The following is a 21,359-nucleotide window of genomic DNA, read 5'->3' as shown; positions in this document are numbered from 1 at the left end:
AGGCAGGAGGAGAAGGGGATGACAGAGGATGAGATGGTTGGATGGCATCAATGACTCAATGGACATGAGTTCGGGTAAACTCTGGGAGTTGGTGATGGACAGGGAGGCCTGGCATGCTGTGGTACATGGAGTTGAAAGAGTCAGACACGACTGAGCGACTGAACTGAACTGCTATGTGGATACCACAAATTTTGTCAGCTAATTTAATATAAATTTTACTATACATTTGATATGTTATGTTAAAGTTTATCAAACTATAATAGAGATACCACAAAAAGCTTTTACTCTTTTTATTTTATATAAGACATGTCTTCTTATATAGCAAGAGTGTGCTTATATTCCTTAAGTCTCAGTCATTCCCATTAGATCTCATCTTGCCTTCTACTAAACCTAATTTAGACAGCTGATACAGAGAAATTAGAATTAATCAATTAATGATAACATAGGATCCCAAAAAGCAATTTGGGCAAATTATTGGAGGTTCCATCATCTGTTCTAGACATAATTACCATTTTTATCTCCTCAATATGTTTGTCCAGTCTTTCTCCTTCCTCCTGATTTTATTCTTTACCCATTTCTTAGCTTGTACTCTCTCTTCTGTATCTTTATGGATACTCTACATTATCTATTCATCTAATGTCATAATGTAGTACTATCAGAACCATTTAGCCCTAAAAGAAGTTGCCCTCCATCAGACAGACTATACTCACTCAGTTATTTGACAGCTCCCCCACGTTTTTTGTTTTTTACTATCTACCATGCTCAGAGGTTAAAGCGTCTGCCTCTAATGTGGGAGACCTGGGTTCGATCCCTGGGTCGGGAAGATCCCCTGGAGAAGAAAATGGCAACCCTCTCCAATATTCTTGCCTGGAGAATCCCATGGACAGAGGAACCTGGTGGGCTACAGTCCACGGGGTCGTAAAGAGTTGGACACGACTGAGCAACTTAACTTTAACTTTCACATTCATGTGTGATACAGGTATAGATCTAGATATAGGAAAGTAAAACAAACAAACAAACAAACAAAAAGTAAGTAAATTTCCTGCCCTAAAAGTGTCAAAATTAGGGAGCTGAATATGAAATAAACTATGAAAGTTAAGTGCAAAATGATGGCATGGAGGGTGAAGCCACTAAAGCCATTCATTTTAAAATAAAAGATGTATTATTTTCTCATATACTGACTGATACACTTGGTGACGGACAGGACATGGGGTACATGAAAAATTTGATAAAGAGGTGCATTGATATCTGGGGAGTTGTGGAAACTCTAATGGAGGACGGGAGGTGAAGTCTAATTATCTAAGGCCAGGTAGCTCAGTGGTAAAGAATCCGTCTGCCAATGCAGGAGAAGCAGGAAACGTTGGATCGATCCCTAGGTTGGGAAGATCCCTTGGAGGAGGAAAGGCAACCCACTCCAGTATTCTTGCCTGGAAAACCCATGGACAGAGGAGCCAGGCGGGCTACAGTCCATGGGGCTGCAGTCAGACGCGACTGAGCACCTAAATGTGCCACACGCACACACGCAAAGGCCAAGCCTCAAAAAAGTAGGTCAGACCTAAACTTGGATAAACCGCTCCACTCTACATAAGGAAAAATTTTTTTATCAACAGCTGATCATCTTGCCAAAGGAACGCATTGGTTATAGCAAACACCCTCTTCCAGCAACACAAGAGATGACTCCACACATGGACATCACCAGATGCCCAATACTGAGATCAGATTGATTATATTCTCTGCAGCCAAATATGGAGAAGCTCTATACATTCAGCAAAAACAAGACCAGGAGCTGACTGTGGCTCAGATTATGAACTCCGTACTGCCAAATTCAGACTTAAATTGAAGAAAGTAGGGAAAACCACTAGACCACTCAGGTATAACCTAAATCAAATCCCTTACAATTATACAGTGGAAGTGACAAATAGATTCAAGGGATTAGATCTGACTGACAGAGTGCCTGGAGAACGATGGACGGAGGTTTGTAACATTGTACAGGAGACCGTAATCAAGACCATCCCCAAGAAAAAGAGATGCAAAAAGGCAAAATGGCTGTCTGAGGAGGCCTTACAAATAGCTATGAAAAGAAGAGAAGTGAATGCCAAAGGAGAAAAGGAAAGATATACCCATTTGAATGCAGAGTTCCAAAGAATAGCAAGGAGAGATAAGAAAGCCTTCCTCAGTGATCAGTGCAAAGAAATAGAGGAAAACAATAAAATAAGAAAGACTAGAGATCTCTTCAAGAAAATGAGTGATACCACGGGAACATTTCACGCAAAGATGGGCACAATAAAGTACAGAAATGGTATGGACCTATCAGAAGCAGAAGATATTAAGAAGAGGTGCCAAGAATACATAGAAGAACTATACAAAAAAGATCTTGATGACCCAGATAATCACAATGGTGTGATCATTCACCTAGAGCCAGATATCCTGGAATGTGAAGTCAAGTGGACCTTAGGAAGCATCAGGACGAACAAAGCTAGTGAAGTTGATGGAATCCCAGCTGAACTACTTCAAATCCTAAAAGTTGATGCTGTAAAAGTGCTGCACTCAATATGCCACCAAATTTGGAAAACTCAGCAGTGGCCACAGAACTGGAAAAGGTCAGTTTTCATTCCAATCCCAAAGAACAGCAATGCCAAAGAATGTTCAAACTACTGCGCAATTGCACTCATCTCACACGCTAGCAAAGTAATGCTGAAAATACTCAAAGCTAGACTTCAACAGTATGTGAACTGTAAACTTCCAGATGTTCAAGCTGGATTTAGAAGAGGCAGAGGAACCAGAGATTAAATTGCCAACATCCGCTGGATCATAGAAAAAGCAAGAGGATTCCAGAAAAACATCTACTTCTGCTTCACTGACGACTCTAAAGCTTTTGACGATGTGGATCACAACAAACTGTTGAAAATTCTTCAAAAGATGGGAGTAACAGATCACCTTACCTGCCTCCTGAGAAGTCTGTATGCAGGTCAAGAAGTAACAGAACCAAACATGGAACAATGGACTGGTTCCAAATTGGGAAAGGAGTATGTCAAGACTGTATATTGTCACCTTGCGTATTTAACTTATATGCAGAGTACATCATGTGAAATGCCAGGCTGGATGAAGCACAAGCTGGAATTGAGACTGCTAGGAGAAATACCAATAACCTCGGATATGCAGATGACACCACCCTTATAGCAGAAAGGAAAGATGAACTAAAGAGCCTCTTGGTGAAAATGAAAGAGGAGAGTGAAAAAGCTGGCTTAAAACTCAACATTCAAAAAACGGAGATTATGGTATTCAGTCCTATCACTTCATGGCAAATAGATGGAGAAACGATGGAAACCATGACAGACATTATGTTTCTGGGCTCCAAAATCACCGCAGATGGTGACTGCAGCCATGAAATTAAAAGATGCTTGCTCCTTGGAAGAAAAGCTATGAACAATCTAGACAGAATATTAAAAAGCAGAGACATTACTTTGCTAACAAAGGTCCATTTAGTCAAAGCTATGATTTTTCCAGTAATCATGTACGGATGTGAGAGTTGGACTATAAAAGAGCTGAGTGCCAAAGAATTGATGCTTTTGAACTGTGGTGTTGGAGAAGACTCTTGAGAGTCCCTTGGACTGCAAGGAGATCCAACCAATCAAACCTAAAGGAAATCAGTCCTGAATATTCATTGGAAGGACTGATGTTGAAGCTGAAACTCCAATATTTTGGCCACCTGATGTGAAGATCTGACTCATCTGAAAAGACCCTGATGCTGAGAAAGATTGTAGGTGGGAGGAGAAGAGGACGACAGAGGATAAGGTGGTTGGATGGCGTCACTGACTCAATAGACATGAGTTTGAGTAAACTCTGGAAGTTGGTGATGGACAGGGAGGCCTGACATGCTGCAGTCCATGGGATCACAAAGAGTCAGACACAACTGAGCAACTGAATTGAACTGAACTATAGTCTATGGGGTCACAAAGAGTTGGACACGACTGACCGACTGAATTGGACTGAACTGAACATCTTGCCCACAGCAATGAGTTGAGATGCTGAAAAGTCACTAATTTTTAGGTCTTTATTTTCCACATCTTTCAATAAACTTTTGTTTCAGCAATTAACTTAACCTATAAAACAGCCTAAAGAATGTTATCTTTGTATCAAATGAAGAATCTTTTCTAAATAACCTTTCTAAAATCTCAGGTTGGCTATCAAAACAGATAATATTAAGTTAATAAAATTTTCTCTCAAATACAACTCCATACTCTTTGAAGCTACTATCATTATCAATTAGTAGGATTGATAGATATAAAGTGTTACTCACTCAGTCGTATTCGACTCTTTGCAACCCCATGAACTGTAGCCCACCAGGCTCCTCTGTCCATGGGATTCTCCAAGCAAGAATACTGGAGTGGGTTGCCATTTCCTCCTCTGATAGATATAAAAAACTGCTGTAATTGTAGGATTCTTTATCCCTGGAATTATGCATGGCTATATCAGTGTATGTTTTGTTCTTATGTTAAAATGGGGTAAGAGAGTAATAGGAAAATTATTTCTTTTGAGACTTAATAAGAAAATGTATATGTAAATAACACACACACAACCTCAAGCTTTGTGACTGGATTTTAATTGTTTTGGAAAACCAGCTCTATAAAGTATTTCAAACCAAAGCCACAGGAATGTAATGGATGTTACAAAGGTTTTGAAGATTATTAAGCATTTGAAGATGATAAAAATTAATCATCTTCCTTTTCTAAATTCAAGCAGAAGTCTCCTTTTCCAAAATCATATTCTATGATCACAAATGAATGCCCATACAAGATAAGATTATGTCCAAGGCACCATTTGGTACTCAGTCTATATTTAAAAACCACCAAATCAAATATGACAGCTAAAAAAAAAATCTAAGCTTAAGAGATAAAAATTAATTAAACTTTGGATACCCCGTCACAGAAAAAAATTCCCTCTGCAGAAAGTGCCAAGTTATTTATAACTCTCCCATAAGACTCCAAATATGAGACTGAGAAAACATTCATTATTTCAACCACTTCATCCATAGATACATGAGCTAGAAATCCAGAGTTCATGAAATTGACACAGAAATACAGAATTTTACATATTAAATCAAGTGATAAAATGAATATTCACACGAGCACGATCTAGTTATAGTTTTGAATTCAAAGGCTACAGTTGGGTTTTTTTTCCTTTTTAATAATTTCAACCTTTTTTATAAATAAGGTAGATTATATGATTAAAAATCCAGGTCGATTACAATTTCCTAGCCTCACTCTCCCCCTGTCCTCTCAGCTTCTAAACTAAGCAGATCACCACCTACTTCACAAACACAAAAACACACATTCATTGTTGTTTTGAGTATTATCTTTCAGGTTGAAGCTGCACACATTTATAGTATGCCTCAGATTTGCATTACATGACTGGTTTAGTTAACTTTGTAGAGGTGTCGATTTAAGCACAGGACATGTAATGTTTTTTTATTAATGTATAAGTAGAAGTTTTCTTAGTTCTAGTATTTGCCATATGACTCTAATTAATTTTTCACTCCAAGTGAAGCTTTATAATTTTCATATCCTCAGCAAAAGGTTTTTGTTATCTTGAGAATGACTTGACCAATCTAGACATAAATTCACTACACTATAAAATGAGACTAGATAGTACTGACCTAAAAAATAAATCTTACAACACTTTTGTCTATATGCAAAGAATATTGACTGATTCACTAGTGTTTATATAAGAAAATATTAACAAAAGTGCTGAAATTAACCCTATAAACATATAAAAGGAAAGATAAGAAAGAAGCAATTTCTAAACCAAATAAGTTAGCTAAGTTCACTCTCGTACACAAGAAAAAAGTGTGCATAAAGTGCAGAAATCAGCAATATTCCCATTCCTTCAACTTTTACCAAATTAGGTATTCTGCACCCAACTATATAATTGTGTGGACAACTGCTAACACCAATATTTTCAATCTTAACTCACCATAATGATGCTTCGAATTCTATCAAAGTTAAATTATACAGTTAAATATTTCAAATTAAACATCTCAGCTTTAAAGAAAAAATAAAAACTAACACTTATAAATATGTTACAGTTTAAAAAGATTTTCACATACATCATGTGAAGAAGGCATGAGTTACTCTAAGAAAAGAAACAGTAGCTTAGCTAGGGTAGATGACATTAGTGAAGGCAGCTACAAACTCAGTTCAACAAACACATTTTCATTCACTTCTTTAACTGAAGGACTTGATTAACAGGTTATTTATTACCAGTTCCTAAAATAACACCATAAATGATCTGCTCTAAAAAGAGATGTGAGTTCAATCTCTGGATCAAGAAGATCCCCTGGAGTAGGAAATGGCAACCCAGTCCACTATTCTTGCCTAGAGAATCCCATGGACAGAGAAGCCTGGCAGGCTATAGGGTTCATACAGGGTTGCAAAGAGTTGGACACAACTGAAGTGACTTAGCAGAGCACAATAAAAAGAAACAGAGCTGACATACATTCACTGAGCATATAGCTCAAAAAAAGAAACTATTTCATTTTAGCAAGCATCCAAAATGCTAATGAATTTGTAGTCATTACAAATTTGAGTGTATTTTTCAATGTTTACACTGAACTTACTTTAAAAGATTTTAAGACCACATAACACTTGACAAAACAATATAATTATTAACTTTTAATACACTTTGATTCAAATGTCCATTGTCTTACAGTTAAAAAAACCTTGCAATTTCAGTAGTTTCTGTTGATTAATGAATAATTAAACCGGCAAACTTTTTATTCATAATGCCCTCTGCTGGTAGCTCAAGAAGTTCTGATATACTTACTACAGGAGGTTGGATTAATTTTTTTAAATGTGTTCCTGTACCAATTGCATATAAATCTCTTGGAAAGTTTGTTAAAAATACAACTTGTCTTCTCTACAAAATATCTACAGATATTGAAGTGATTTCAGTAGTCTGAGATAGGATCTAGAACTCTGCTTTAATAAGCAGAGAATCACTGGCTTCATTAGTTATACCAATACCCAATTTTTGAAGCACAGTAACTTAATGAAAAGCTCTAGGAAGGCATTGCTATGCTTCTTTTATAGACAGAGACTGAGGCTCAAGACAATTTATCCCAGGTCACATGCTGAAAACCAGCAGAGCAACCAATACTTCCTTATTCCTGGAGGTATGTACACTTAGAGGAAAGAGTAACAAAACTTAACCAGCTTTAAAATTCTAGTGTTTATTTCTTTAGATACGGTTTTTGAAAGCTGTACACGCTACACCTTCTCAAACATGACTGCACATAAGAATCACCACGGGAGTGAACAAAAATGCTTACACACAGGTCCCACTCCTAGCGATTCAGATGGAATAGGTTTAGGGTTAGTGCCCGGCCTTTTTTTCTTTTTTTAAGCTCCCAGGTGATTGTAATTGGCCACTAGGGCTGAGCACCATTTAGGCCCATAGGTGCTCAACCTTCAGTGTGCACAGAATCAGGACACAGACCACTAGGCCCAACCCCCAGAGTTTTCAATTCAGTAGGCAGGGCAGGGTTTGAGAATCTGCATTTTTAACAAGTTCCAGGTGGCTATGATGAGGTTGGTTCTGTGTCCACACTCTGACAACAAGTGGTTAAGCAACTGGCTAGTGGTCCTCAACACCTGCCTACACATTAGAATCACTTGGAGAAATTTTTTAAATTGTGATAGCCAGGCACACCCTCAGAATCAGAATCTCTGGGGTGGGGTCCAGGGGACAATATGTTTAAAGCTTCTAAAATTAAGAAGGGTCTCTACAGCAAAGTCTATAAAACTTACCAAAGGATGTATAGTGATTTTCTCAGTGGGTAATATAGTCCACAGAATTTCCATAGCTTTTTGGACTATAAACACGTCTCTCGTGGCACAGAACAGCTCTGGATGTGTGAAATACTAGCCAACAGGATAAAGTGGAAACTGCTTTATGAAGCTGAAAAGACATTTCCCTCCAACCCCCATCCAGTCTCATCTTTTGCCAAACCCTCCCTCCCTCCACTGCCTGTGCTCCTATTAAAATATTAGTAACTCTCTATTGTAACTATCTGTTTTAATGTGACTGTTAGCACTATTTCTGCAAGCTCATTGGAGTCAGAGATTGCTTCTCATTTATCTTTGATTCCCCAGAGCCTAACATGATGCCAAGCACAGGTGGTGCTCAACAAACATTTGTTGAGTAATTGAAGTCAGATTAATACCTCTACTTTCTATAGAAAAGATAATACGTCAAGCATGGCTTTTATGCAGTGTAGCATGTGAAACATCTTTTACACAGCTAAAATCAGAACTGAGTATTTCTTCTTCATAGAGCTACTTTTAGGTAATATTGCCTTAAATTAAAAAAAAAAGATGATATTTAACTTGGGATCTGTCCCTTCAGTCATTAGTAACTTAAGAGTAGCAAAAAGCTTTGGTAACCTTTCATTCTAAGAATTATATTAGCCAAGTGATCCAAAAAGAGGTACAAATGCTTTGCACATTAATGAGATGATGTTTCCAAAAACTCTTAAAAAGAAATAAGCAAAATCAAAAATTGCTATTGTTTTAAAAATCCAAGTTTTTAAAACTTTGACTTGTTAAAATCACATCAGCTTTTGGTTTTGTTTTTTAATTGGTAAAGAACAGCATTCTTCTCAGAGCAAGCTGTATGTCTAATTCAGATCAAACAATTTTGGCATATAAAAAAAAAATAACTGCAAGTATTCTCCTTTAATGCCACAAAAGAAAACATCTGACTTTATACTACAAAGATGGCATAGTCAATTCTATACCTTTCTAGAACTATGTTTTCTATATACTTCATAAATATTTAATAATCACATACAAATCAAGTCTCAAAGCACCAAAAGACTAAGTTGCTCCTCAAACATTCTCAGTTTGCAGTACTGTGAGACTGTATTGGATGAAATCAACCATATTAACAAACATTACCATGTTTTTTCTTTTAAAGGGCAGTGATAATTACCTTAACATATACTACTTTTTATTCTGGAGGAGGAAATGGCAAACCACGCCAGTATTCTTTGCCTGGAAAATTCTATGGACAAAGGAGCCTGGTGTACAGTACAAGGGGTTGAAAAGAGTCAACACAACTGAGCGACTGAGCACTCACACACATTCAACACGTAATTACTGAGTGCCCATTATGTACTGGTGAAGACTCTTAACAGTCCCTTGAATTGCAAGGAGATCCAACCAGTTCATCCTAAAGGAAATCAGTCCTAAATATTCATTGGCAGGACTGATGCTGAAGCTGAAACTTCAATACTTTGGCCACCTGATGCAAAGAACTGACTCATTAGAAAAGACCCTGATCCTGGGGAAGATCGAAAGCAGGAGGAGAAGGGGATGACAGAGGATGAGGTGGTTGGATAGTATCACCGACTCGATGGACATGAGTTTGAGCAAGCTCCGGATGTTGGTGATGGACAGGAAAGCCTGGTGAGCAGAAGTCCATGGGGTTGCAAAGAGTCAGACATGACTGAGAAACTGAACTGAACTGAACATTATGTGTCAGGCACTATTCTTGGAGCTACAGTTATGCAGTAAAGAAAAGTTCCTTATGAAGCCTACAATCTAGCCAATTTTTTTCTAGAAAGGAAAAAAGTAGATACATTTTTGTGGTCCAGATGATCAACTGAAGTAGGCATTCTCTGCAACAGAGGGAGATGAGTTCAATCTAAGAGCTACTAGTTTATGAAACTTGCCGGAAGACTCCCAGCAACTCTGATAAAGCCAATAAGCCTAAAAGAAAGAGTAAAGTAAGAAATAAATGAAATCTTGAAATTAAGTAGTATTTACCTCTGAATTCCTTCCAGAATATCTTTAACAGCTGCCATTAACTTTTGAAGATATACAAATGCTTCTTCAAATGATGCTATCTTTGAAGACGTCAGAGTTGAATTTGAATCCAACCTTTGAAACACATCCATGCTAAAATAGAAAGAAAAAAAATGCTCATAGGTACACACGCAAATTTACTGTAATTCAAGTATTTTGACTTCTAATGTATAAAATAATGTTTGTAACTTACAGCTCATAATGTTCATCAGTTTAAATGAGAAATAAATGTCCAGACATCCATTCATGCAAAGAATAGGGGTCAACAACTATATAGGTCTAATGGAAAGTAATACTGTAAAAACTGTGAAGAATGTTTCACTCTAAGAGACCATAAGAGATAGAAGGGAAGTAATGCTATCAATCCATATTCAAGTCAGTATGTAAGTAATGACCGTACTCCCATATACAAGGATGAAGAAAAAAAAATCAACATCAGATTTAGACTTTGCTGAAACTGGATGTTATAAATGTTCATACACTTTGTTCTGATAATTTCAATTTTAGAAACAGGCACAATTAATAACCACCTCAATGTCCAACAATATTTTTAAAAAGTATTAAGTAGTAAATTAGCAACCTGATGAAATACCAAATTACTGTTAAGATGATGCTTATGCCATCTATGAAACAGAAAAATTAAGGTAAACAAAATGTACTCATATAACATAAAAACAACCATATAAAAACTCAAAACATATGCTGTATGGGTTGAACACTGCCCACCCCCAAATTCATGTTCACCCACAACCTCAGAATGTGACCTTATTTAAAACACGATTTTTGCATATGTAAGTTAAGTTAAAATGAGGTCATGCTGGGTTAGGGTAGACACTACCCTATGTGAAGACAAAGGTAGAGACTGGACTGGAGTGATATATCTACAAATACGGCTGGCAGCTACTAGAAGCTGGAGACAGTCATGGAATAGATTCTCCCTCAGAACCTCCTAAAAGAACCAACTCTGCAGACACCTGGATTTCAGACTTTCTAGTCTTCAGACTGTGACTGAATAAATTTCCGTCATTTTATTTTTCAATATTTTTATTGAAGCATAGTTAATTTAGAATGTTGTGTGCATTTCTGCTGTACAGCAAAGTGATCCAGTTATACATATATATGTACATTCTTTTTTAATATTCTTTTCCATTAAGATTTATCATAAGATACTAAACAATAGTTCACTGTGCAATATAGCAGGACCATGTTGTTTATCCTTTCCTTATATAACCTAATCCCAGCCTCTTAAGGTTGTGCATAAGTGCTCTAGGACTTCCCAGGTGGCTCAGTGGTAAAGAATCTTCCTGCCAAGCAGGAGACAAGGGTTTGATCCCTGAGTCACGAAGATCCCCTGGAGGAGGAAATGGCAATCCACTCCAATATTATTGTCTGGGAAATCCCATGGACTGAAGAGCCTAGCAGGCTACAGTCCAAAGGGCTGCAAAGAGTCAGACACGACTTAGTGACTAGTACTCAGAGTAGTTTTATATGAAAAATAGTGCATGGTCCACCAGATTTTCAAATAAACATCTCTATGTGAAAGGCTCAAACATGAATATGTTGAGAAGTGACTCTGGTTCTACAGTGATTCTGGTACACAATCAGGCACAGCAAACAATGAAGTAGTTTAAAAACTATACAATGATAAAGTAATTACAAGCATTTTCACTTACTGAAGGACTATAATATAAAGTGTATTATCCAGAAATTAACAAGAGCTCTGTAACATCCAACACAAACGCATGTATATTACAGGTCACTTGTAAACCACATAAAGTATTCAAATATTTTCTAAATAAAAGAAAGATTAAAATATCTTAAATATTGTATTTATTCCTGAACCCCCCTCCTACCTCCCTCCCCATCCCATCCCTCTGGGTCATCCCAGCGCACCAGCCTGAGCACCCTGTATCATGCATCAAACCTGGACTGGTGATCTGTTTCATATATGATAATATACATGTTTCAATGTCATTCTCCCAAATCATCCCACCCTCACCCTCTGCCACAGAGTCCAGAAGACTGTTCTATACATCTGTCTCTCTTTTGCTGTCTCGCATACAGGGTTATCGTTCAGTTCAGTTGCTCAGTCATGTCCGACTCTTTGCAACCCCATGAATCGTGGCATGCCAGGCCTCCCTGTCGATCACCAACTCCAGGAGTTCACTTAAACTCACATCTATCGAGTTGGTGATGCCATCCAGCCATCTCATCCTCTGTCGTCCCCTTTTCTCCTGCCCTCAATCCCTCCCAGCATCAGAGTCTTTTCCAATGAGCCAACTCTTCGCATGATGTGGCCAAAGTACTGGAGTTTCAGCTTTAGCATCATTCCTTCCAAAGAACACCCAGGGCTGATCTCCTTCAGAATGGACTGGCTGGACCTCCTTGCAGTCCAAGGGACTCTCAAGAGTCTTCTCCAACACCACAGTTTAAAAGCATCAATTCTGAAGTGCTCAGCTTTCTTCACAGTCCAACTCTCACATCCATACATAACTACTGGAAAAACCATAGCCTTGACTAGACGGACCTTTGTTGGCAAAGTAATGTCTTTATTTTTCAATACACTATCTAGATTGGTCATAACTTTTCTTCCAAGGAGTAAGCATCTTTTAATTTCATGGCTGCAGTCACCATCTGCAGTGATTTTGGAGCCCCCCCTCAAAAAAAGTCTGACACTGTTTCCACTGTTTCCCCATCTATTTGTCATGAAGTGATGGGACCAGATGCCATGATCCTCGTTTTCTGAATGTTGAGCTTTAAGCCAACTTTTTCACTCTCCTTTTTCACTTTCATCAACAGGCTTTTTAGTTCCTCTTCAATTTCTGCCATAAGGGTGGTGTCATCTGCATATCTGAGGTTATTGATATTTCTCCTGGTAATCTTGATTCCAGCTTGTGCTTCCTCCAGCCCAGTGTTTCTCATGATGTACTCCGCATATAAGTTAAATAAGCAGGGTGACAATACACAGCCTTGAGGTACTCCTTTTCCTATTTGGAACCAGTCTGTTGTTCCATGTCCAGTTCTAACTGTTGCTTCCTGACCTGCATATAGGTTTCTCAAGAGGCAGGTCAGGTGGTCTGGTATTCCCATGTCTTTCAGAATTTTTCACAGTTTATATTGATCCACACAGTCAAAGCTTTTGGTATAGTCAATAAAGCAGAAATAGATGTTTTTCTGGAACTCTCTTGCTTTTTCGATGATCCAGCGGATGTTGGCAATCTGATCTCTGGTTCCTCTACCTTTTCTAAAACCAGCTTGAACATCTGGAAGTTCACAGTTCACATACTGCTGAAGCCTGGCTTGGAGAATTATCGTTATTATCATTCTAAATTCCATATATAGGCGCTATTACACTATATTGGTGTTTTTCTTCCTGACTTACTTCACTCTGTATGATAGGCTCCAGTTTCATCCACTTCATTAGAACTGATTCAAATGTATTTTTTTAATGGTTGAGTAATACTCCATTGTGTATATGTACCACAGCTTTCTTATCCATTCATCTGCTGATGGACATCTAGGTGGCTTCCATGTCCTGGCTGTTATAAACAGTGCTGCGATGAACATTGGGGTACACGTGTCTCTTTCAACTCTGGTTTCCTTGGTGTGTATGCCCAGCAGTGGGATTGCTGGATCATAAGGCAGTTCTATTTCCAGTTTTTTAAGGAATCTCCACACTGTTCTCCATAGTGGCTGTACTACCAACAGTGTATGAGGGTTCCCTTTTCTCCACACCCTCTCCAGCATTTATTGCTTGTAGACTTTTGGATAGCAGCCATTCTGACTGGAGTGAAATGGCACCTCATTGTGGTTTTGATTTGCATTTCTCTGATAATGAGTGATGTTGAGCATCTTTTCATGTGTTTGTTAGCCATTTGTATGTCTTCTTTGGAGAAATGTCTGTTCAGTTCTTTGGCCCATTTTTTGATTGGGTCATTTATTTTTCTGGAATTGAGCTGCAGGAGTTGCTTGTATATTTTTGAGATTAGTTGTTTGTCAGTTGCTTCATTTGCTATTATTTTCTCCCATTCTGAAGGCTGTCTTTTCACCTTGCTTATAGTTTCCTTTATTGTGCAGAAGCCTTTAATTTTAATTAGGTCCCATTTGTTTATTTTTGCTTTTATTTCCAATATTCTGGGAGGTGGGTCATAGAGGATCCTGCTGTGATTTATGTCAGAGAGTGTTTTGCCTATGTTCTCCTCTAGGAGTTTTATAGTTTCTGGTCTTACAAATAGATCTTTAATCCATTTTGAGTTTATTTTTGTGTATGGTGTTAGAAAGTGGTCTAGTTTCATCCTTTTACAAGTGGTTGACCAGTTTTCCCAGCACCACTTGCTAAAGAGATTGTCTTTTCTCCATTGTATATTCTTGCCTCCTTTGTCAAAGATAAGGTATCCATAGGTGCGTGGATTTATCTCTGGGCTGTCTATTTTGTTCCATTGATCTATATTTCTGTCTTTGTGCCAGTATCATACTGTCTTGATGACTGTGACTTTGTAGTAGAGCCTGAAGTCAGGCAGGTTGATTCCTCCAGTTCCACTCTTCTTTATCAAGATTGCTTTGGCTATTCAAGATTTCTGTGTTTCCATACAAATTGTGAAATTATTTGTTCTAGCTCTGTGAAAAATACCGTTGGTAGCTTAATAGGGATTGCACTGAATCTATAGATTGCTTTGGGTAGTATACTCATTTTCACTATATTGATTCTTCCGATCCATGAATATGGTATATTTCTCCATATATTAGTGTCCTCTTTGATTTCTTTCACCAGTGTTCTATCATTTTCTATATATAAGTCTTTTGTTTCTTTAGGTAGACATATTCCTAAGAATTTTATTCTTTTTGTTGCAATGATGAATGGAATTGTTTCCTTAATTTCTCTTGCATTTTTTCATTATTAGTGTATAGGAATGCAAGGGATTTCTGTGTGTTGATTTTATATCCTGCAACTTTACTATATTCATTGATTAGCTCTAGTAATTTTCTGGTCGAGTCTTTAGGGTTTTCTATGTAGAGGATCATGTCATCTGCAAACAGTGAGAGTTTTACTTCTTCTTTTCCAATTTGGATTCCTTTTATTTCTTTTTCTGCTCTGACTGCTGTGGCCAAAACTTCCAAAACTATGTTGAATAGTAGTGGTGACAGTGGGCACCCTTGTCTTGTTCCTGACTTTAGGGGAAATGCTTTCAATTTTTCACCATTGAGGATAATGTTTGCTGTGGGTTTGTCATATATAGCTTTTATTATGTTGAGGTACGTTCCTTCTATTCTTGCTTTCTGGAGGGTTTTTATCATAAATGGATGTTGAATTTTGTCAAAGGTTTTCTCTGCATCTGTTGAGATAATCATAAGGTTTTTATTTTTCAATTTGTTAATGTGGTATATTACATTGATTGATTTGCCGATATTGAAGAATTCTTGCATCCCTGGGATAAAGCCCACTTGGTCATGCTGTATGATCTTTTTAATGTGTTGTTGGATTCTGTTTGCTAGAATTTTGTTAAGAATTTTTGCATCTATGTTCATCAATGATATTGGCCTGTAATTTTCTTTTTTTGTGGGATCTTTGTCAGGTTTTGGTATTAGGGTGATGGTGGCCTCATAGAATGAGTTTGGAAGTTTACCTTCCTCTGCAATTTTCTGGAAGAGTTTGAGTAGGATAGGTGTTAGCTCTTCTCTAAATTTTTGGTAGAATTCAGCTGTGAAGCCATCTGGACCTGGGCTTTTGTTTGCTAGAAGATTTTGATTACAGTTTCAATTTCTGTGCTTGTGATGGGTCTGTTAAGATTCTCTATTTCTTCCTGGTTCAGTTTTGGAAAGTTGTGCTTTTCTAAGAGTTTGTCCATTTCTTCCAAGTTGTCCATTTTATTGGTATATAGTTGCTGATAATAATCTCTTATGATCCTTTGTATTTCTGTGTTGTCTGTTGTGATCTCTCCATTTTCATTTCTAATTTTACTGATTTGATTTTTCTCCCTTTGTTTCTTGATGAGTCTGGCTAATGGTCTGACAATTTTATTTATCTTCTCAAAGAACAAGCTTTTGGCTTTATTGATTTTTGCTATGGTCTCTTTTGTTTCTTTTGCATTTATTTCTGCCCTAGTTTTTAAGATTTCTTTCCTTCTACTAACCGTGGGGTTCTTCACTTCTTCCTTTTCTAGTTGCTTTAGGTGTAGAGTTAGGTTGTTTATTTGACTTTTTTCTTGTTTCTTGAGGTATGCCTGTATTGCTATGAACCTTCCCCTTAGCACTACTTTTACAGTGTCCCCCAGGTTTTGGGTTGTTTTCATTTTCATTCGTTTCTATGCATATTTTGATTTCTTTTTTGATTTCTTCTGTGATTTGTTGGTTCTTCAGCAGTGTGTTGTTCAGCCTCCAAATGTTGGAATTTTTAATAGTGTTTCTCCTGTAATTGAGATCTAATCTTACTGTATTGGGGTCAGAAAAGATGCTTGGAATGATTTCAGTTTTTTTGAATTTACCAAGGCTAGATTTATGGCCCAGGATGTGATCTATCCTGGAGAAGGGTCCATGTGCGCTTGAGAAAAAGGTGAAATTCATCGTTTTGGGGTGAAATGTCCTATAGTTATCAATTAGGTCTAACTGGTCTACTGTATCATTTAAAGTTTGTGTTTCCTTGTTAATTTTCTGTTTAGTTGATCTATTCATAGGTGTGAGTAGGGTATTAAAGTCTCCCACTATTATTGTGTAATTATTAATTTCCCCTCTCATACTTGTTAACATTTGTCTTACATATTGTGGTGCTCTTATGTTGGGTGCATATATATTTATGATTGTTATATCTTCTTCTTGGATTGATCCTTTGATCATTATGTAGTGTCCATCTTTGTCTCTTCTCACAGCCTTTGTTTTAAAGTCTATTTTATCTGATATGAGTATTGCTACTCTGCTTTCTTTTGGTCTTTATTTGCATGGAATATTTTTTTCCGGCCCTTCACTTTCAGTCTGTATGTGTCCCTTGTTTCAAGGTGGGTCTCTTGTAGACAACATATATAGGGGTCTTATCCATTCAGCCAGTCTTTGTCTTTTGGTTGGGGCATTCAACCCATTTACATTTAAGGTAATTATTGATAAGTATGATCCCGCTGCCATTTACTTTATTGTTTTGGGTTCGAGTTTATACACCCTTTCTGTGCTTCCTATCTAGAGAAGATCCTTTAGCATTTGTTGGAGAGCTGGTTTGGTGGTGCTGAATTCTCTCAGCTTTTGCTTGTCTGTAAAGCTTTTGATTTCTCTTTCATATTTGAATGAGATCCTAGCTGGGTACAGTAATCTGGGCTGTAGGTTATTTTCTCTCATCACTTTAAGTACGTCCTGCCATTCCCTCCTGGCCTGAAGAGTTTCTATTGAAACATCAGCTGTTATACTTATGGGAATCCCCTTGTGTGTTATTTGTTGTTTTTCCCTTGCTGCTTTTAATATTTGTTCTCTGTGTTTGATCTTTGTTAATTTGATTAATACGTGTCTTGGGGTGTTTCGCCTTGGGTTTATCCTGTTTGGGACTCTCTGGCTTTCTTGGACTTGGGTGATTATTTCCTTCCCCATTTTAGGGAAGTTTTCAACTATTATCTCCTCAAGTATTTTCTCATAGTCTTTCTTTTTGTCTTCTTCTTCTGGGACTCCTATGATTCGAATGTTGGAGCATTTAACATTGTCCCAGAGGTCTCTAAGATTGTCCTCATTTCTTTTAATTCATTTTTTTCCTCTCTGTTTCATTTATTTCTACCATTCTATCTTCTACCTCACTTATCCTATCTTCTGCCTCTTATTCTACTGTTGGTTCCCTCCAGAGTGTTTTTGATCTCATTTATTGCATTATTCCTTATATATTGACTCTTTTTTATTTCTTCTAGGCCCTTGTTAAACCTTTCTTGCATCTTCTCAATCCTTGTCTCAGGCTACTTATCTGTAACTCCATTTTGTTTCCAAGATTTTAGATCATTTTCACTATAATTATTCGGAATTCTTTATCAGGTAGATTCCCTATCTCTTCCTCTTTTGTTTGGTTTGGTGGGCATTTATCCTGTTCCTTTACCTGCTGGGTATTTCTCTGCCTTTTCATCTTGTTTATATTGCTGTGTTTGGGGTGGCCTTTCCGTATTCTGGCAGTTTGTGGAATTCTCTTTATTGTGGAGTTTCCTCGCTGTGGGTGGGGTTGGATGGGTGGCTTGTCAAGGTTTCCTGGTTAGGGAAGTTTGTGTCAGTGTTCTGTGGGTGGAGCTGGATTTCTTCTCTCTGGAGTGCAATGAAGTGTCCAGTAATGCGTTATGAGATGTCAGTGGGTTTGGTGTGACTTTGGGAAACTTGTATATTGAAGTTCAGGGCTATGTTCCTGTGTTGCTGGAGAATTTGCATGGTATGTCTTGTTCTGGAACTTGTTGGCCCCTGGGTGGTGCTTGGTTTCAGTGTAGGTATGGAGGCGTTTGTTGAGCTCCAATCAATTAATGTTCCCTGGAGTCAGGAGTTCTCTGGTGTTCTCAGGATGTAGACTTAAGCCTCCTGCCTCTGGTTTTCAGTCTTATTCTTACAATAGCCTCAAGACCTCTCCATCTATACAGCACCGATGATAAAACATCTAGGTTAAGGATGAAAAGTTTCTCTACAGTGAGGGACACCCAGAGAGGTTCACAGAGTTACGTGGAGAAGAGAAGTGGGAGGAGGGAGATAGAGGTGACCAGGAGGAGAAGAGGGGGAATCAAAAGAGGAGGGAGCAAGCTAGTCAGTAATCACTTCCCTATGTGCTTTCCACAGTCTGGACCGCTCAGAGATGTTCACGCAGTTATACAGAGAAGAGAAGAGGGAGGAAGGAGACAGAGGTGGCCAGGAGGATAAAGGGGGGTGGGGAATCAAAAGGAGAGAGACAGATCCAGCCAGTAATCAGTTCCCTAAGTGTTCTCCACAGTCCAGAACACACAATGAGATTCACAGACTTGGGTAGAGAAGAGAAGCGGGAGGGAGGAGACGGAGGCGACTTGGTGGAGAAAAAGGAGAGTCCAAAGTGGGAGAGAGCAGTCAAGCCAGTAATCTCGCTCCCAAGTAAAAATGGGTACTGAAGATTGGGTTCTTAAAGGTACAAAATTGATAATAAATACTAAAAAGCAAACATTAAAAATCTAGAGTAGAGGTTGGATTCTCAAAAATACAATATTAAAGAAAAAACAAAGTCACAAAAATTATAAAATATATATATGAAGTTTGCTTTTAAAAATAGGGTTGTTGTTGTTTTTTTTTTACAAAGTAATAGGTTATAAAAATGAAAATTAAAAAATTTTTTTTAATTTAATAGTAAAAATATATCTAGGACTTTCTCTGGTAGTGTTGTGGACAGTGTGGGGTCAGTTCACTTTCAGATAGTTCCTTGATTGGGCTTATACTTCTCAAGATCTATGGGCCCCTTCCTATATAGTCAGTGCTAACTACAGGGTTTTAATCTATTGTACCTGTCACTTCCAAGGCGGTTCCCTCTGTTTTAGCTTCTGTTTGCTGGCCTCTTCACTGCCTAATTTCCACCCTGACACAAGGGGGCAGTGGTAGACATTTTTTAAGTCTCACTTGTTCAGTTGTGCTGTCGGGAGGGAGGAACACTGCAAACAAATAACACTGGCATGTGCTTGCAGTGTCTCAGCCACACTGGGTTTGCCCCACTCACGGCATGTGTGCTTTCCCTGTCTACACTGCTTAGGCTCTAGGTTGCTCTGCTGGGAACTGTCTGAGGCTGGCCCTGGGTTGTATGCACTTCCCAGGTCTAAGTGCTCAGGTTCAGGTACTCAGGTACTCCACAAAGGCGCAGACTCGGTTGGGCTTGCATTTTGTGCCCTTTCCATGTCCAAGCAGCTCAGGTGACTAGGTGCTTGGCGAACGTGGTCGCTGCGACTTATCGCCACCCTCATCCCTGCCACTCAGTTTTCTGGGTGTATAATCAGCGCACCTTCTCAGGTGTGCTGTGTCTCTCTTCTGGCGAGCTGATCTCTGGCTGCGACCCTCCTGGCAGATGACAATGGTTCCGAATCCCAAGAAGTCTTGGTTAGCAACAAAGCCTGCTTGCAGTTTGGTAGATGATGCCTCTCTGGGGCCGCAATTGCCCCCTTCTGGCTCTGGCTGCTCTAGCCTGCCTGTCTCTGGTGAGGGATGGGCAGGTCCGCAACCGGCTAGCTCTGCTCAGTTCTTTGTTCTGTGAGCAGGCCTGGCGGTGTCTTAGGTTAGGGCTTTTCCCAGGATAGCTAGCCCACAGTCTGCTTTGCTATCTCAAGTTAGTTCCCTCAGATTGCCCTCAGGGCATTCAGGTCTGGTCCTTACTCTAAGCAATGCATCCTCGCCTCCCTGCCCATCCCCCACTTCCTAGTGGTGGATGCGGGCCTCTGTGATGCTTCTCCACTGCCAGGGGCGGAGCTCGCTCCCCGCAGGGGTTACCGTTGGGCACGTAATCTGTGGGTTTTAATTATTTATTTATTTATTTTTCCTCCCAGTTATGTTGCCCTCTGAGGTTCCAAGGCTCGCCACAGACTCTCCAGTGAGAGTGTTTCCTGGTGTTTGGAAACTTCTCTGTTTTTTAAGACTCCATTCCCGGGACGGATCTCCGTCCCTACCTCTTTTGTCTCTCTTTTTATCTTTTATATTTTTTCTTACCTCCTTTCGAAGACAATGGGCTGCTTTTCTGGGTGCCTGATGTCCTCTGCCAGCATTCAGAAGTTGTTTAGTGGAATTTACTCAGTGTTCAAATTTTCTTTTGATGAATTTGTGGGGGAGAAAGTGGTCTCCCTGTCCTATTCCTCCGCCATCTTAGGACCGCCCCCTTAAATATTGTTTTTGCTTTAATATTCTTTCGCTTAGTGAAAGGCAAAGGAGAAAAGGAAACATATACCTATTTGAATACAGAGTTCCAAATAATAGCACAGAGAGAAAAGAAAGCCTTCCTCAGTGATCAATGCAGAGAGATAGAGGAAAACAATAGAATGGAAAAGATTAGAGATCGCTTCAAGAAAATTAGTGACACCAAGGGAACATTTCATGCAAAGATGGGCACAATAAAGGACAGAAATGGTATGGACCTAACAGAAGCAGAAGATATTAAGACGTGGTGGCAAGAATACACAGAACTATACAAAAAAGATCTTGATGACACACATAACCACGATGGTGTGATCACTAACCTAGAGCCAGATATCCTGGAGCACAAGTCAAGTGGACCTTAGGAAGCATCACAATGAACAAAGCTAGTGGAGGTGATGGAATTCCATCTGAGCTATTTCAAATCCTAAAAGATGATGCTGTGAAAGTGCGCACTCAATATGCCAGCAAATTTGGGAAACTCAGCAGTGGCCATGGGACTGGGAAAGGTCAGTTTTCATTCCAATCCCAAAGAAAGGCAATGCCAACAAATGCTCAAACTACTGCACAGTTGTACTCATCTCACACACAAGAAAAGTAATGCTCAAAATTCCCCAAGCCAGGCTTCAACAATATGTGAACTGAGAA

The 21,359-nt window shown here is 38.7% G+C and overlaps 1 protein-coding gene across 10 annotated transcripts in view; it reads right to left on the bottom strand.

The window, feature by feature from the left end:
• Positions 1-21,359, bottom strand: part of SWT1 (SWT1, RNA endoribonuclease homolog) — a 107,526-nt gene that overhangs the window by 27,408 nt on the left and 58,759 nt on the right. For 8 of the 10 annotated variants that reach the window (XR_003515006.1, XM_027565571.1, XM_027565569.1 and 5 more), the window contains one exon: positions 9,825-9,956. Coding sequence is in view for 8 of the 10 variants with exons in the window: in XM_027565571.1 (XP_027421372.1) it covers positions 9,825-9,956 (132 nt within the window). In the remaining 2 variants the exon portion in view is untranslated. Of the gene's footprint in view, positions 1-7,805; positions 7,920-9,824; positions 9,957-20,644; positions 20,710-21,359 lie in introns of those variants that run through there. The other 2 variants (XR_003515005.1, XM_027565576.1) reach the window with 2 other exon arrangements.

The sequence above is a fragment of the Bos indicus x Bos taurus genome, chromosome 16 (assembly GCF_003369695.1).
Source record: "Bos indicus x Bos taurus breed Angus x Brahman F1 hybrid chromosome 16, Bos_hybrid_MaternalHap_v2.0, whole genome shotgun sequence".
Classification (NCBI taxonomy): Eukaryota; Metazoa; Chordata; class Mammalia; order Artiodactyla; family Bovidae; genus Bos; species Bos indicus x Bos taurus.
The sequence above is the reverse complement of the archived record's forward strand: the minus strand, read 5'-3'. Positions and strand labels throughout refer to the sequence as shown.